Source organism: Diadema antillarum, unplaced genomic scaffold (genome assembly GCF_040938485.1).
Source record: "Diadema antillarum isolate AM-2024a unplaced genomic scaffold, OU_Dant_1.0 seq00000781_RagTag, whole genome shotgun sequence".
NCBI lineage: Eukaryota > Metazoa > Echinodermata > Echinoidea > Diadematoida > Diadematidae > Diadema > Diadema antillarum.
Window position 1 is genome coordinate 41,269 of NW_027271669.1, and position 16,679 is coordinate 57,947.

A 16,679-nucleotide genomic window follows, 5' to 3' on the forward strand; every position below is an offset into this window, starting at 1 on the left:
AGAATGACATGACATGTAGATAAAATATAAACAGAATTTAGCATAAATTATCATACATGTATTTTTGCATTTCTAGCAAAACAAAAGGGCACTTGACCTGCCTCTTTCAGAAAGTTGGGGGAACAATTTTACCCTCAACATGTGTGTCAGTAACAAGTCACAGGAATTTGTAAATTTTATTTCTAAAAAGGCATTATGTGAAATTCTCATAATGTTTTCTTTACATCGTTATTCATACATGACATCCTATGAACTGTAGCAGTCTTCACCAAAACTTTAAAAATTCATAACTTTATGCGGAATGTCCCATTTTCCTCAAACTTTCACTGATGCGTTCAACTAATATTGCTGCATTTGCTCAATCCACTAATTTATCTGGGTAAACTAGTCCTTTAATACACTTCCATGATTGTCACAGACTATTGAGTTGCACATAGCTGATAAGTACAATATGTATAAAAAACAACACACAGATTATAATCTGAATAAAATAGGTTCAGGATTTGAATGGATTTTGACACTATTTTTCCTCTGTATGGGGATAAAGCATCAGTAAGAAAAAGTGCCGCACCGAGCTGGCGTGTTACCCAACTTTTAATACATTGCCTGCTCTCGGTGATGAAGATCAGTGAAAAAATAAACTGCATCACTGCCTTCCACACTAAAGTGGGCATTAAACAGAGGTTAGAACTTTGCTTTGCACTGCTGGAATACAGAAGACAGATAACAGAAAATAGATTTCATACAATGTATCTCATAACAGCTGCTTTATTCACCACCATTCCTACCACATGTCGTCCACCGCTGCATCGTTATATTATCATTTGGAAAGACATGTATTCTTGCTTGACACAACCTGTAAACAGCCATTAATGGTCCGCTTACAGAGGTTTTGGTCTATTTTCTTCCTCAGTTTGTGCCTTGTTCCAACATTTGTTGCACACACAGATACACAAACTAGAAAGGCTCAAATAACACAAAACAACTACAAAAAAGGCCCTACAATTCACTCACTTCAATGGGCTCCTAGCCAATATATGTGTGTTATTTTGTTGAAATTAATTTAGAATTATTGGAACTGGGGTTAATGCAATAAATGTAACAGTTAATATATTTTCCCAAAAAATATCTGCAATTTATACACATTATCGCTCAAGATCACATGTAGGCTTATTATCCTGTGTCCCTGATAAAGGCACTCACTCTTTCTGAACACAATAAGTTATGGACAAATACACATATATTTATCTGAACAAATCTTATGCAGAATTCAAGGATACTGTAAAACGTGATATATTCGCGGCATGAATTGGAACCGGCAGCCTTTTTCGTGGCATGAAATTTTCGCGAAGTGCCACTGGTGTTCAATGCATAATAGTGTAAACAAGGACTTTCGCGTGCATTTTAATTTCGCAAATCTTCGCGCTCGCGAAATTTGCGAAATTAAAGTGCATGCGAAAATTCCTTGTTTTACTGTATGGATCTAAAGCAAAAAGCGCAAAATCTACAACATGTATATCTAATACTTTCAAGAGGTCTATTTGGAAGATCTTGGTGTATGTATGATGTACCGGTGAAGAACAACGGAAACTACAAAATGATGTAATGATTTTATGACATTATTAGCAATGACACTGAAATTGCGCCAGAGACTGTGCAATGTGTCAATTCCATTGGCACAAAACTGCACAAATACATGAAAAAAAGAAATCTAGAAAAGCACTTGTACAGCGCAGACCTCCACCAAGCAGCTCATTTCTATCCATACGTGCACGCCATAGATTGCCCAATTTCACAATACAGTATATAAGTCTTTTGTTTATGATATCAGCTTCTAGCTACACAGCCATGGCGCCTCGCCCAAGGAGAGCTTGTGCTTTGAGCACGTACAAAAACCTCAACACCTAAGTTCTTTGACCCTGTCTGCAAAAATATCAAAAATCCTTCAAAAAATCCATAAAAATTCCCGGACCACTACGAAAATTTATTCACCTGTTCCTCGTGTTATAATCAACTTTTCATCCAGATTCATCAGTAACTTTTTGCGTTATTTTGCAAACAGACAGACAAACCAACATTGATGAAAACATAATGTCCAGCCTTGACGGAGGTACAGTGTAATTACAATCACATCTTAGAAAATAGACTTACAATTGATATATTCAGTTCTGTTAGACTAAGCATCTGATTTGTGATGCTATTGGGGTACATGTTCATTATTTTACTGCATACGTCGAGAGACGAATATTAGGTAGTGGGTTCTGTTTAGCGCATGGTCACAAGTTCTTCGGATGAGGTTGGGTGGATCGCGACGGTGTCGTCAAACTGTGCCTTGGTGGCGCCCATCTTGACGGCTACGGAGAATCCCTGGAGCATCTCATCACACGCCAATCCCTGCATGTGGAGACCCACAACCTGGGAGGAAGGGAGGAGAGGGCGGAGTCATGACTCTTACACCTGTCACAGGACCAACATCAGCAACGCATACCGCATAGTGTCACAGGTTATGTGTATGTGTGTGTGTTTGTGCGTACTGACCATGACCTATTCCTTTTTTAAAAGCTAAATTCAAGAAAATCCAAAACCTGGGTATCTACGGTTTACATTCATTGATTTCACTGGATCCTCACCACCAGCTCCTTGATTTCTTGTTGAAAATTACTGTAAAACACGATATATATTATGCATCACGAAAATTTTGTGAATTGGAGTCGATGGCCTTTCTCGCAGCATGAAATTTTCGTGATTTGCCATTGGCATCAAATGCATATTGTGTAGGTAAGAACTTTCGCGTGCATTTTAATTTCATGAATGTTGCCAGTCGCAAAATTCGCGGAATTAAAATGCACGCGAACATTCCCCGTTTTACAGTACAGCTGTGCAGGTAAGCAAACAATGCGATTCACTTGTAATTGAATTCACTTTGTCTTTCTCTGTAACTTACGAGCTTATCAAAAGTTTTCTGAGAAGAGCTTGCAAGATGTGACTATGCTTGTAGAAAAGAAGAATAAAAAAATCTATATTCAAACTGGACTACATCCACTAGGCCCATTTTGGATGATTTGTAAGTTACAGTAGGAAGGGCTGCAAATGTAACACATCTTTCCAGGAAATGGGAGAAAAAAAAAATTGATATAAGGTGAGCCCTACCTTCTCCTCTGGTCCTGCACAGACGAGTTTCATTCTCGTTTTCTGCTCCCTTTCCGTCATGGCAAAGTACAGGTTGCGAAAGGTTGACTTGTACACCTTGATACTATCTGCTCCAAACTTTGCTATGGCCTCGGCTTGAAAAGAGATGAAGGGAATATATCAGTCTGTTACAGATGAACAGTGTTACATGTGCGAAGGGATTCAAGATATTCTGTTCCAATGAGAGAAAAAAAAAACACTTTGTTTCTGTCAGAACATTACTTTTTTTAATATTCCTTCAGTTTCAGATTTCTAATGATAAATGGCAATTAAAAGGAGATTTACCAGTAGGTACACATTGTACTCGAGGTCTGCCAAAGCAAGTGAAGATGTAAATTCTTACCTTCTGTCAAGCCAACCGTGGAAAAAGACTGATATTTGAAACTCGAGACATCTACAAAGACAGCAAAAGTAAATTCTTACCTTCTGTCAAGCCAATAGTGCCAATGGGAGGATGCGAGAACACGACGGTGGGAATGTTAGAGTAGTCTAGTTTCAAGTCTGTCTGGTTGTTAAACAGCCGGTGAGCTAACCTTCGGCCTGCTGCAATGGCAACTGTTAAAATAAATTGAGGACAAGTTAAACATCAGTTACAGTATGCAACCTGTGAAGATGATCATCTCTTCTTCGATACACCAGCTGGTGGTGTACAATTTTCAATCTCCAAATTAACAAAACGGCATATGATTTAGAGTTATGTACTATTTCTCGTGGGTACCAAGATAGCTAGACTAATCTATCACCCTCTGCTCGTACATCCAATAACATATCACAAGTCAGTCACCAAAAGGTGACCTATTCCCTGTTTTGTTTTTTTTTCATCACGTGAGAATGACTTGTCAGCGTGGTTCTGGCACATTTCAAGTGCAAAGAAGACAGAGAAATATCCCTTTGAATTAATCCAAAACCACAAATAAGCAAAAAATAAAAAACAGCATAGCTTTATTTTCTTAAACTAAGATTGAATGCATTTTTTTTGCATGATACATGCATCAAACCCGAACAAATTACAGAAATACAGACGCATTCAGTAACCTAAACATTTTATACATTGTAACAACGACTGAACTGTCATGTAAAACTCAGTCTTTTCAGGGTTTTTTTTCCCATATTTAGTATTATATTCTGTGAATGACTTAAAGAGCAAACCATGGTGCTTCATTCACATTTAAGCCAGTTTCCATTAACTTGTCATTTTGTTTTTCTTTTTCAAAACTTCCAAAAAACCTACCTGGTGTAAGAAGGGCCTTCCCACACACATCACCCAAGGCATATATGTTTGGAGTCGAGGTATTCTGGAACTCATCCACAACAATGTCTCCTTTGGCATCTGTTTTAACACCCTATCAAATGAAAGTGAAGAGTGAAACAAACGGCTATTCCAACAAAATAATAAAAAAAGCATATAAAATATCCCATCTTTTACTGATGTCATTGAGGAGTACCAATTTGATGCTTTTGTAAAAACTCTGTATCACATACAATTCCACTGAACATATTAGTACAGCAGCATCTCCTTTAATTACTTTCTTCATTTGAGATCTTGTATTGAGGCTTTTGAGAGATTTGCACGGATTGGAATTTATTTTTTGCGTTTAATGTAATTCATGACGAAAAAGGAAAGATCACAGGTTAACCACAATCAATGTGCACAGTTGAATGGAAATATTGTGGAACCCGAGTAAAATATATAATTCTCTCCACAATTTATATTTCCTTGTCAGTAGGGATGAATTACTTAGTCGTGTTTGGAAAAAAATGCACAGAAATGCATATGATGACTAATAAAGGGTGCTTCCACTCCCTTGATAATGTAAATTCAAGAAAGCATAGAAAAAAAAATTAAGAAAATTACTTTATATCTTTGTTGTCGTTTCTGATAATGTATGTCTGTGCCTCATTCCAAATCAACATACAGTGCACTCCTGTTATAACGAAATGCTCGGGACCGGCAGTTTTCTTTCGTTATAACGAAATTTCGTTATAACCGAACAAATACAATATATAACGAAAACAAGGAAACCACGCATACATATCATCAATTCTGTTTGCTGAATACTCATCATACACTGGAAAGATATGTGAAATGGGATGGGATTATTGTATTACAATATTAAACGCAAGTTCCCCTCAGAAACTGTGCGTGACACACGGAGCGAACACACGGTGATGTGAAGCGTTCGCCCATGCAGAAACGCTATAAATGCTTGTTCTGCTACGTATTTTCGAAAGCAATTCGCATTTCGTTATAACGGAGCACATTTCTTTTGTTTTTCTTTGTCAGTGGCGCTCGAAAAAGACTTCGTTATAACGAACATTTCGCTATAACCGTGTTCGTTATAAGGGAATTTTGTACTATAGACTTTAATGGTGATAATTTTGGGACCAGAAGTTTTATTTCGTTATAACGAAATTTCGTTATAACCGTGTTCGTTGTAACGGGAGTGCACTGTACTTTTCAAATTCAAATTTCATATATATTCTTGTATGCTGAAATATTGGAAAATACTCATATTTGCATTTCAGATCTGTAAAATATTACAGTTTAGAACAGATATTGTCTTTTAGATCAAAGGGAGATGAGCCTTACGAATGAAAATCACAAAAGACACCTCTCATATTAGGAGCTATATGATTTTGCATGAACACATGAGATACTTCAACAATTAAACAAAATACTTCAACAATTAAACAAAATACTCCAACAATTTAACAAGATCAAAGATTACAATTCAAAAGTGATACTATGGTAGCTTTAAATGTTCCAGTGCCAAGGAGGTGTTGTATCCCTTACCACATGTTCCAGACCCAGATTCTTGGTGAGTGCATGCCTCCCTACAGCCCAGAACAAACAGTCAAAGCCAGAGAAGGTCCCAGCCGTCGTGTTGTAGGTCAGCATTCCATCAGCTTCCTTCACCACGGATACTGGCTATAGAATGATGGAGATGAACAATTATGAATAATATTGGCCACCCAGCAATTTACATCAATAAAGCCAATTCTCGGTATCGCCAATGCACAGAAAATTTCTGCGCACGCTGAAGAGCCCTGTCACAGATGCACTGTGGGATTCCTTGGTCCCTTGTTCGCTTCCGGTTGTCTCGCGTGCGTCACAGTTCCCATACGATTCAATGGAGTTAGTTATTTGTCTGCTTTTCCGTTGTTACCCCTTTTTTTCTTGGCTATGATACAGTTTATTCAAAAAAGAGTTGAAAATTTCTAAGTTTTACTGATTTGCGGTCACTAGAGTCATGGTTCACTACTGCAAGGCTTCAATGTGTTGGTCACATGATGGAAAGTGAAGAAATCTTCAACAAAAAATACCTCTGGATAAACACAGAGCGTGATTTGAGTGCATGTGTAGCCAAAATTGGGACAAGTTTGTCCTGTGAGCTTTCCCATAATACATCTAAAACGCTGCTCACGCATGGCACCTAGGTATTGGTGATACCGAAACTTCACTGTTAGCACTAGTCTGCAATGACCGTCTGTATAAACCACAAACTTTATATAATACCTGTCAGCAGAGTAGTTGTAAACAGCAGCAAGCAGAAAGTAGTAATTTACATGTAAATACTGCATGAAAGTCTTGTTGTTGATTTGGTTGAAAAGGAAACAATTGCCTACATTACATTTCAATACTCATCTGGTGTGTGCATAAATACTCATAACATAGTTTCCATGAAGATCTTTTCAGATTTTAAATACCTTAGCTCCAAGTCAATTTCAAGGAAAGGTCTGCAAGGGCCCTTTATCTTCCATGAGTTGTGTGGGTGTGCATGGGTGTGAGATCTGTATATCTATGTGTGTGCACACATGTTTATATGAGTGTGTGTTTGTTAAATATACATTTGTACGTCTGAATTTTTAGTTGTGGTGAGAAGCTACAGTGTACTATCTTCTCTTTTTATTTTTGAAATGTGTGAAAAAGGCAGTTATTCCCAGATTCATGATTTATCTGGCATGAGGTTCAGTCCGTAAAAGATACACTGTACAAAACATAACAGAGGAATCAGTGGTGATGACACAAAATAAGATAACCATTAGTGGCTAATAAGCAACCTAATACCTTTTCTACTTTGGTTACAGCAACCTGTCAGTCTACATATAATTTTAATAAATATTGAAAAAAAAAAGATATCAATGACGAGAATTTATATCAACACTCTATTTTGACCATTGTCGGGTAAATAAATTCATGTTGACCAACAAACAAACAATAGCATTATGCTTAATGACGAAGATTATTTTATATATCTCATATGACAATGATTGGTATTTTAAAACTTCAGGAACTGACTTTCAAGGATAGCACAGAACTGATCTATATTGAAGAAGTTGAAAGAAATAAGGTTACTGGGCATCGTATTTGACAAGCTGAAATCAGAATGTACAGTTTGTTCAAGGTATTAACCTTGAACAAACTAGCAAAGAAGCAAAGCTTCTACAATGACGTCGAAACAGACAACAGAAGTCCAATATAGATCACTACACAACTTTATTTGCTGAGGTCAAGGTGACAAATTATTGGCCGACTGGGACTGAAGGTTACAGACCCATGACTGACCATGTGCAATCTCCACACTAGGCCAAGGCCAGTGTGGACAATTAAGTCTCTGGTAGATGGCCAAAGAGATTATTATTTGATAAGTTGGACTTTGATATTAGGATGGACAACAGTGCATGGCAAATTAAGGCTTTTAAGTTTCAAAGGATGCATTCACAAAATAAAATCCCCATTGCCAGAGAAAGAGACTACTGTATGTGTATATGCGCAATTTATTTAGCGTGTCGAATTTTTCAGGACTCGGGACTTGGATCGGGAATTTTGTCAATTGTTAAATTCACAATCATGGAGTATGCTATTATTCTGCATCTTATGCATGTACTGCGTAGGCCCTACTGTGTATTAGTACCCCTACAGTATGTACATGTGTACATCGCATTCATGTCAAGATCAAAGTTAATATTTTTGTATGATGTTGAATTTGCCAACAGCACCTGACCCATGAAATTTGTGAAAATAAAACCCCAGGAAATATATGGCGTAAATATGGAGTTCGGCAACAGTTAGTAAATTTGCTGGATTTCTTGTAACTCCCTTCTGTGTAAATTGCACAAGACAGTTCTACGTCACTTCAAACACTTTGGTATATTTCCTCTCTGCACAGAACTCGGCTGTTAAAACATTAATTTTAACACCAGTATCGAATATACTTGTGTGGGCAAAAGTAAGAGGAAATAGCGTTTCATTTCTGCATAACACCATCACAAGCCATTTACATACTAGTACATCAATCACTCTTCTGGCACTGAGCTGCAGTATTTATGTATATTGCAAATAACTGCCTTGTTTTGAAACTGAGTGGAAGAAAGATAAACTAAACCAAAGCATTAATTACAAAGGGTTGAGACTGTGAGCGAAAATTTTACATCATTTCAGTTCTTCCGAGCAGTAACAACTAAAATCATGGTGATGACTGAAGAATTTCCACTGTGCAAAAAACTGCAGTATAACTGAAAGATTGAAAAAAGGAAAATTGACATTCAAAGCAAGAAGAAAAGTTAGTTTACTTACTGAACTCTTTTTGACCAGGTTGATCCCTTGCTCCTCAATGCTTTCTGTCACACTGGCACTTATCATGGAGTCAAAGTTACGCAGAGCCTGAAATAAGGAGACAACATCGCAAAGGTGTAGTCAATCAGCCCTTAATTTGCATTCTATATCATTACTGGGGCGACAAGACCTCTATCTACAAAATGTCAAATGAGCAACAACAACAACAAAAGAAAAACCATGGCAGCCACTGCACTATACTAAATGGGATAGCCTTTCCTTTGACATGCCGTGGTGGAGCCCTTCATTTTTGGGGTAACACAGCTAGGAATTGGACAAGACATCACTTTGACTGATTATCCAACCATAAATCAAAAAGAGCCATTTTCACCAAAATTTGAGATACAAGGTCTTGTCACCCCAGCGGCAATATGCTTGTTGAAAGAAAACAAAATACGCAAGAGTCTTGATAAATTAACATCAACTTTATAGTGAACATTAAAAATTCACTGAATTCACTTTTAGCACTCTTGGCACACTTCAAAACTTAAAATTTCTGTGTAAGAAATCTTTCTTCACAATGTAGGTAGCATCATTTAATACTTAGCAAGTTACATTATGCAATTCCTTATGCCATCCTTTTGTGTTTTATACAAACATAATATTTCTACTATGCCTTCAGCCAATGAATGGGGCATATTTTCATCATGAAATGTACCGGAACCCAAAATGATGACACTCGAGTTGGAATATCACATGGGTTTGAAGTTCTCTTAAACATTACGTTCAAATTGGGTATAATCAGACAAAAAGAATGATGGAGGATGGAGGTCTCAATTAAATTGGAAAAAAAAAGAAGAAGTTATGGCATAATAACGAGAAGAAGAATAAAGAAACAAAAGAACAGAGATACTGACTATCAGGCAAAGGTATACAGTCACTGACTGGTGTGCTGATAAATGTAAACTGTCAGAAATAACCTGAACTAACCTGGTCTCTTCTGATAAACAGAGAGACATCACTGCCAAGCTCCTTCAGGATGCCTGCCATCTCCACGGCGATGTAGCCTGCTCCTACTACAGCAGTCTTCCTGTTGCCATGGAAACCAGACAGACAGTGTCATTCTACCACATTACAAAGCTTTTCACATGGAACTACTACTGTTCAAAATTAGTATTTTTGTCTCTTCTTATTTCTTCTATTCCTCCTCCTCATCCTCCTCATCCTCCTCTTCGACATTACCATCATCACCATCATCGCAATGATTTGAATAGCACACTTTCCCTGTCTGTATCTCTAACTTCCATCCCATCTCATCCCCCTGGTTCATTGGTCTCTTGTTATTGATACATTATAAAACATAACTATGCAGCAGCAATCATACTACTGCATGAGTGGCCACGATGTTTCAGACACACCAGGTGATATGAGCACCAATCAAACAAATCACCTCAGTACATGCTTCAGGAAGCTCCCTAGTAAAACAAGTGGCTTGAAAATTCACTTTTTTTGTGGATTAATCCTAACTAGGCCGGGGGGCCTCTGAGGCCCCCCTCGACGTTCCGTGTGATGTATCGCTATAGCAAAAAGCTATTGACTCGACGTTTCATGAGTCTCCCGCATCTTTTGACACCAAACTTGCAATGCCCGAGCACGCGGTTCCGAAGTTACGCATAAATATATACATGCATGTCAGACCAAAAATTGCTCAAAAACATGAATTTGTGTACAATTTCAATCCAAACTGTGCTTACAGGCAAATTTCATAAAAACACGATTATTTTGGAGTTTTATTGATTAAAATCAATTAATAACATATTTTCTTGTTCAGAAGGATGTCCCAGACAAATTTCATGGAAAAAACAATGAAAAACATAAAGTAAAAAAATAAAGAAATACATAAGCAATAAAAAAAAACAACATATGGCACAATTTGTTTTTCTCTTTCATTTGCTAAGGACACTAAAAAGAATATTTACACAAAAAATGTGCCTGTTTTGAGTTTTATTTTGTGATTTATGCCAAATAGTCTGATTTCATGTATCATTATGCATAAATTAGCATAATTTAGCATAGATGATAATTTTAATAAGAGCAAGGACTTTTGGGATGAGCACTGACTTACTTGGGAAGATTTTCAAGTTCAAAGAAACCATCGCTACTGATACCATGTTCTGCACCTGTAAGTGAAAGACAGAGGGAAATTGCAGACATTTTAGTGCTTACGATGCCACATAAAGATAATCTAAAATTTACTTTTCATTGTTCTTGCTTTTACTGTACGTGTAATTTTGTTGAAAAGTTCTGCCATACATGAAGGACCACTGCCATAGGACCAGAATGCTGATGATTATCAACCTTATTCTGATCAGTCTTTTATATTTGCTATTGCTTTGTTTTATAACGGTGATTATGCTATGTAGAAGGGGTAACGTTACCTTGCAAGCCATTCAAGAGTTTGTATTAGCTGTAGTAGAGAACTATGACTTCGCACAGACCACCCCCACCCCCATGGATTAAAGTCATTTAGGAATTTATTTGAATGATTCAAGTCGATGGAAAAATGATGCATATCAAAAATTTTATGTAAATTAAAACAGTAAAGTACACCTACAACTGTAGATTCTACCCTGTCCTTAACCCGATGAAATACTGGGCTTAAAAGTTTCATAAACTGTAAGCAACACGTACTGATCTCACAGTTTAATATACCACTAGAAGACCTTTCTACTACTTTGATTCTCAAGACCCAGCAACAGACACTATGTTAATAGCCAAAGTCTCTTTTCGAGGAAAAAGTTAGCGGCATTTCCTAAAGTTAAAATGCATATTCACTAATTCAACATAATCATAATCATTTAATAAAAGAGAGCAAAATAGAATATGAACTCTTAATTAGGACAGCTGCCTATCATTCATCAAACCTAATAATTGGTGCTGAATTCGATCAATGGTTCTATAATTTGTGTGCATTGTTGTGAGCCTACAACTGCCAATATCAAGCTGACTCATTATGAAGGAGGTATTAAAGGTGCATGGTCCCAGTGTTTTGGTCAAATGCATACGCGGGCGCATGGTGCAAGTTTCCTATAGAGACCTACGCTATCGACTCCTCTTTAGCGCTTACGCTGTGGCCCACTTCCCCGAGTCCGAAGAAGTCCGATTCGCTGTAGTCAGTGGTCCGATCACAGTTCGGTTCATGATTCGGCTGAGGGGGATGACAGCTTCAGCAAACTTCTTTTGTGATGTCATAATAAGAAGCACATATGCACACACCCTGGCATTACTACAGACTGCGCGATGCGCAGAGAAGACAACGAAGGCAACGTTCCTTAGCAACACCTACGCACTTTAATCTTGATGACAGCTCAACTTCAGTAATCTTCGTATCAATGCTAACGGTGATCGGCAGTATCATCAACAGCGCCCTCTACACTGCCAGGACTATGCACCTTTAAATTTTGAGCCAATTCATTAGATTGGATTTGCTCCTTCCTCTCTGAGCTCTCTGCCACAGAGAAATGTTTTAAAAACTGAATCATTATGATGAACATGATGCAGCCTTTTTTACATGATGCTTCAATATGTGGAGCAATCCTATCGTCCTCATCTCAAGATTTCAGTGTAAAGCCCCGGTCACACAGCACTCCACGTCTATATCACGTACAAAAAGTTATGAAAATCTGGTGGACATGGTCATACGTGGCTATTTTTTGGTCAGTTTTGGTTTGGCCGTGCTTTGTATGGGTATGGCCGTTGGCGGCTGTTCCACGGCTCAAGCACTGCCTAAGCATGCCTAACCATGTCCAGCCACGTGTATGTACGCAGAAAAATCCATTTGTCAGTGATAAGCCGCTAAACACATGCTATTTCCCGTGATACCAACGAGGAACACGCGACAGATGACCGTGCTCTGCCCGTGACAGACCGCTAAACTTTTGTGTCTTACCGCGTCTCCCCAAGTTTTAATCACTGCCGGAACACGGATTATCACGTGTTTTTCATGTGTGTTGCACGTCTTTACCACGTGTGCCGCCCATGGTTGTCCGCGGAATAAAATTTTGAGCAGTTCAAAACTTTTTACCGCGTCCGACGCCGTTCCAATTTTTCCCCGTGTCCTGCCACATCTATAAATCGACCGTAGCTCGTCTTAAACTCGACATCAATGTGAACAATATCGTCTGCTTCACGGGATACCACTTTTTGACGTGTTTTGGCCGTGATTAAGCAGTAAAGCACTGTGTGACCGGGCTTTAAGATGATCTGTTCACATAACTCTTTTTTCTTTACCATTACTTATGTTACTTGTTGATAACATCCTGAACAATAATACATTTCAGCATGATTAAACAAACATTTATACAAGAATAGCATTCAGATAGCCCATTATACAATCATACGAAATAAAAATACATTGTAGCAAAAACCAAAGGTGGTTTGAATGCAGTCTATATAACATCACTAGCAGAGAATAAAATGACCACATAATCTTCATTCCCTAAACTGATGCTACATCATAGTACACTAAAAGTGAGAATAATGAATCATTTGCATGTTGACATTATCATCTATAAATCATACATTTTGTAGGTGTGTTTGTAAAGTGATATATTACATGAACACATGCCTGTACTTACTTTTATATCAGGCATTCCTACAATTGTTGTTAATATCAACACAGAACACAATGAAGAAAAGTTCAGCATCTCACTCAGTGACAATCTAGTGTGGAACATTCAGGAGAAAATTTGTATTAGGAACAAAATAGATGACATTTTGTGCATGAGTTCTAAGCTGGGTAAACTGAGGACATGGCTGAAACAATCAAATTTCAAACAAGAGTGTAGTTTGTGTGCTATATGGTATCATCAAAAAATATATGAATATTTGTTTGTTGTGGTGCAAAATATAATTAATTAATTTTGCTATCAACATCATCAGTGATGAACTGGAAGATATAATTACCTGGCACATCTGGAAAGGTAGGTTCTCCACCAACGGCAATCATAGTGTGTCGACCTTTGAACTTTTGGCCATTGACCTCCACGCAGCCGTCGGGGGTAAACTTGCCAAAGCCATTGATGTAGTCCACTTTGGCCTTACCAAGGTTTGCCTCATAGATGCCATTCAGACGTTTGACGTATGCATCACGCTTTGCCTTGATAACACTGTGAAGAGAGTTGACCCCTTGTTTAATGTTAAGAAGATTACACCTTTATTCTTGAAAAATAGGACATCTCAGTATTCTCTACAAAAACTGTGAAGTCCAATACCAAACTCCCTCAAGTTCTAGTAATTTTTTCATCGGGTGATGTCAGTAATATGTCATGATCATAAAAAAAAAACCACACACAAAAAACCAAACCTTGCACGAGTGTACAGAGCCATGCACAGACTCACAGATTATAATCATGTCATGCAATTGTGAATGTTTGTACAATGTTTTTGTCAGTTTTTTTAATCTATATACGATGTACAGTGTATAATTATGTATAATGTATGTTACATCTATTTGTTTTTTGTTTTATTTATAAAATTACTTTTTTGCCAGTGGAGGGCAAATTTCTGTAATCATTTTAAATGACAAAAAATACCTTGCATTTAATACATTAACGGTAATTCAGGAACATTAATTGGGAAACACTTAAAGCTAATATTCGTCAAGCTATCCACACAATATCCTCTGATAATTTCCTCAGAATTGTCAATTGCAACTTGCTGAGGAATTTCACCTTTGTATCAATGATATACTTGAAGTCTCATCAGATTATTCTAATTCAGAATATGAGGTAAAGAATGACTACAGATGAATTTAAAGATAATGTTTGAAATCCTATCAATCTTGTCATGTGGTACGCCTATTGTCAAGTTTACATCTGTATATCTGATACGGTCGAAAAGCACAATATGATACTATTACTTACACTTTATCCTGATGGATATAATCTCTGGGAACGCAAAGTCATGCCAAACTGTATCCGTGTGCATATTCTGTAGTACCGGTACTGGTATTTAGCAAGATGAGTGAAAAATCCAAGGCAACACTTGTCTCATTTTGAAAAAATTTCACTCTGTGCTTTATTTGCACGAAGATTACCCCATTGAAGACGAGCCCTTGGAATACTCGGGCAGGTGTCTGTATGGGAAATGCGTGTTAGAGCAAGATCAGTCCATCCTCAATGGGTTAAACATCACTACCACACTTCTGCAACTGGTGGACATGAATACAGCTGCACCATTATCCTTACCCCCAGTCAAACCCTTTGAAGTCGACGTCAAATCCGTAGGCCTTGTGGTCGTGGATCATCTCCATGTGCATGGCCGTATTGAACATGACCTTCTTGGGAACGCATCCCACGTTGACCTGGAGCGAAACATAAGGACAGCTTGATCACCAGATGACAAGATAATTAAATGCTACTGCCTCACCCCTTGAGGATGAGTCCTGAGTATAATTGGGCAAGCATCTATGTAACTATACACAGCCCAGTCGCTGTATAACTTCGCACGGTGTCTGGTCGGGCTAGCGTCTATGGGAAATGCTTGTTGTAGCAAAATCAAACCATCGTCATTGGGTTAATGTGAGTCTACTACTCTTCTACACTATACTACAGAGTGCGCTTATGAATCCACAAAGCAGCTGCACATATTTTTCTTATATGTGGGACTATAGGAACCTTGAACCTTAGGCTTGAAGATATAATCCCAATAGCTAATAGCAGTTTGTCCACGAAGCTAAACTGGGATGGGTGTGCAACAGTAGATGACAGTGTTACAAAGTAGGAGTAGGTGACAGTGTTACAAAGTAGGAGTAGGAGACAGTGAAAAAGTTGAATGTAGGGCCTACAGACCTACACTAAAAAAGGAGCATGTGCAACATCATCTTCGAATTTTGAGTCAGCTAGGAGAGCTAGAGGGGGCATTTTGCACACCTAATGCCTCCTTGCATGCACATAAATCAACTGTTCATTCTAAATGTAGAATCTTATCTCCTTCGATCGTCCCACCTTTCATAACATCAGTTCACATACTGTACATCGATCTGCAGTAACAATTAGGCCCTACGGTCTCTTAAATTGTAGAGCAGAACCACACTATGCTTATATAGACTCAACTTACATCAAGTTGTCTTGTTTGTTTGTTTGTTTGTTTGTTTGTTTTGTCCTGGAGCATCCACATCTATCTGGAACTGTCCACCACCCCAAACATACATGTACACGTACCCGTAACACAAACCCAGGCTTTAGTTCAAGCCTCGTATTTTTGATAGGAAGCTTTAAAGTCATTTAATTCAAGAGCATTTTTTGTTTTCTTTCACTTCAGTTTTGCTCGCTCGTGCATGAATCATGCTTTCATTGTCTTTTCTGTTGTTTATTTGCGGATACTAACTCAGTAATCATTTAACAGTCAGCCTTCATACAATCATATTTGGGTAGATTATCTAGGCTCTAATGATTTGGCTTACACATGTTCCTCCGAGTCGCTTGTACTCGATCACAGCAGCGGTAACCCCGAACTCAGTTGCACGCCTGGCGCTGGCGATACCGCCGGAACCTCCCCCGAGGACCAGGTAGTCGTAGGTCTTCACCTCTTGAGCAGCCATCGTAGCCGTGGAGAACTGGCGGAGACTCCTTTGGAGCTGTCGCAACCGTACTAACATCTACGAGTCTCTCCGACACATACGATGACACAGCGCAGTTTCGTCGTTTTTCTGTTCAACAAAAAAGTGCTCTCGACTCACCACCAGGGCCCAATCGCCTGATGAAAAGCCTAAATACCTGAAGCTGCTCGGAACAAAGGCCGGCTATTGTGCGGAGTTTGTAAAACGGGGCCAGGGGTCGGCAATTCCGCAAGTCATGTTCCAATGCAATGCGACGTGTGGTGCATGGTGTGGGCCGGGACGCGTTTTTTTTTAAAGACGGCACAGATTGGG

At 38.3% G+C, this 16,679-nt stretch overlaps 1 protein-coding gene across 1 annotated transcript; it reads right to left on the reverse strand.

Moving 5' to 3' along the window:
• Window positions 1-115: 115 nt before the first annotated feature.
• Window positions 116-16,466, reverse strand: LOC139739041 (glutathione reductase, mitochondrial-like). Its single transcript, XM_071649654.1, has 11 exons — window positions 16,212-16,466; window positions 14,995-15,110; window positions 13,712-13,914; window positions 10,872-10,926; window positions 9,737-9,836; window positions 8,768-8,854; window positions 5,984-6,118; window positions 4,421-4,532; window positions 3,613-3,744; window positions 3,151-3,284; window positions 116-2,415 (listed from the first exon to the last, which is right to left on the reverse strand). The coding sequence occupies exons 1-11, from the start codon at window positions 16,404-16,406 to the stop codon at window positions 2,266-2,268; spliced, it is 1,419 nt and encodes a 472-aa protein (XP_071505755.1). The 5' UTR covers window positions 16,407-16,466; the 3' UTR covers window positions 116-2,265.
• Window positions 16,467-16,679: the final 213 nt, after the last annotated feature.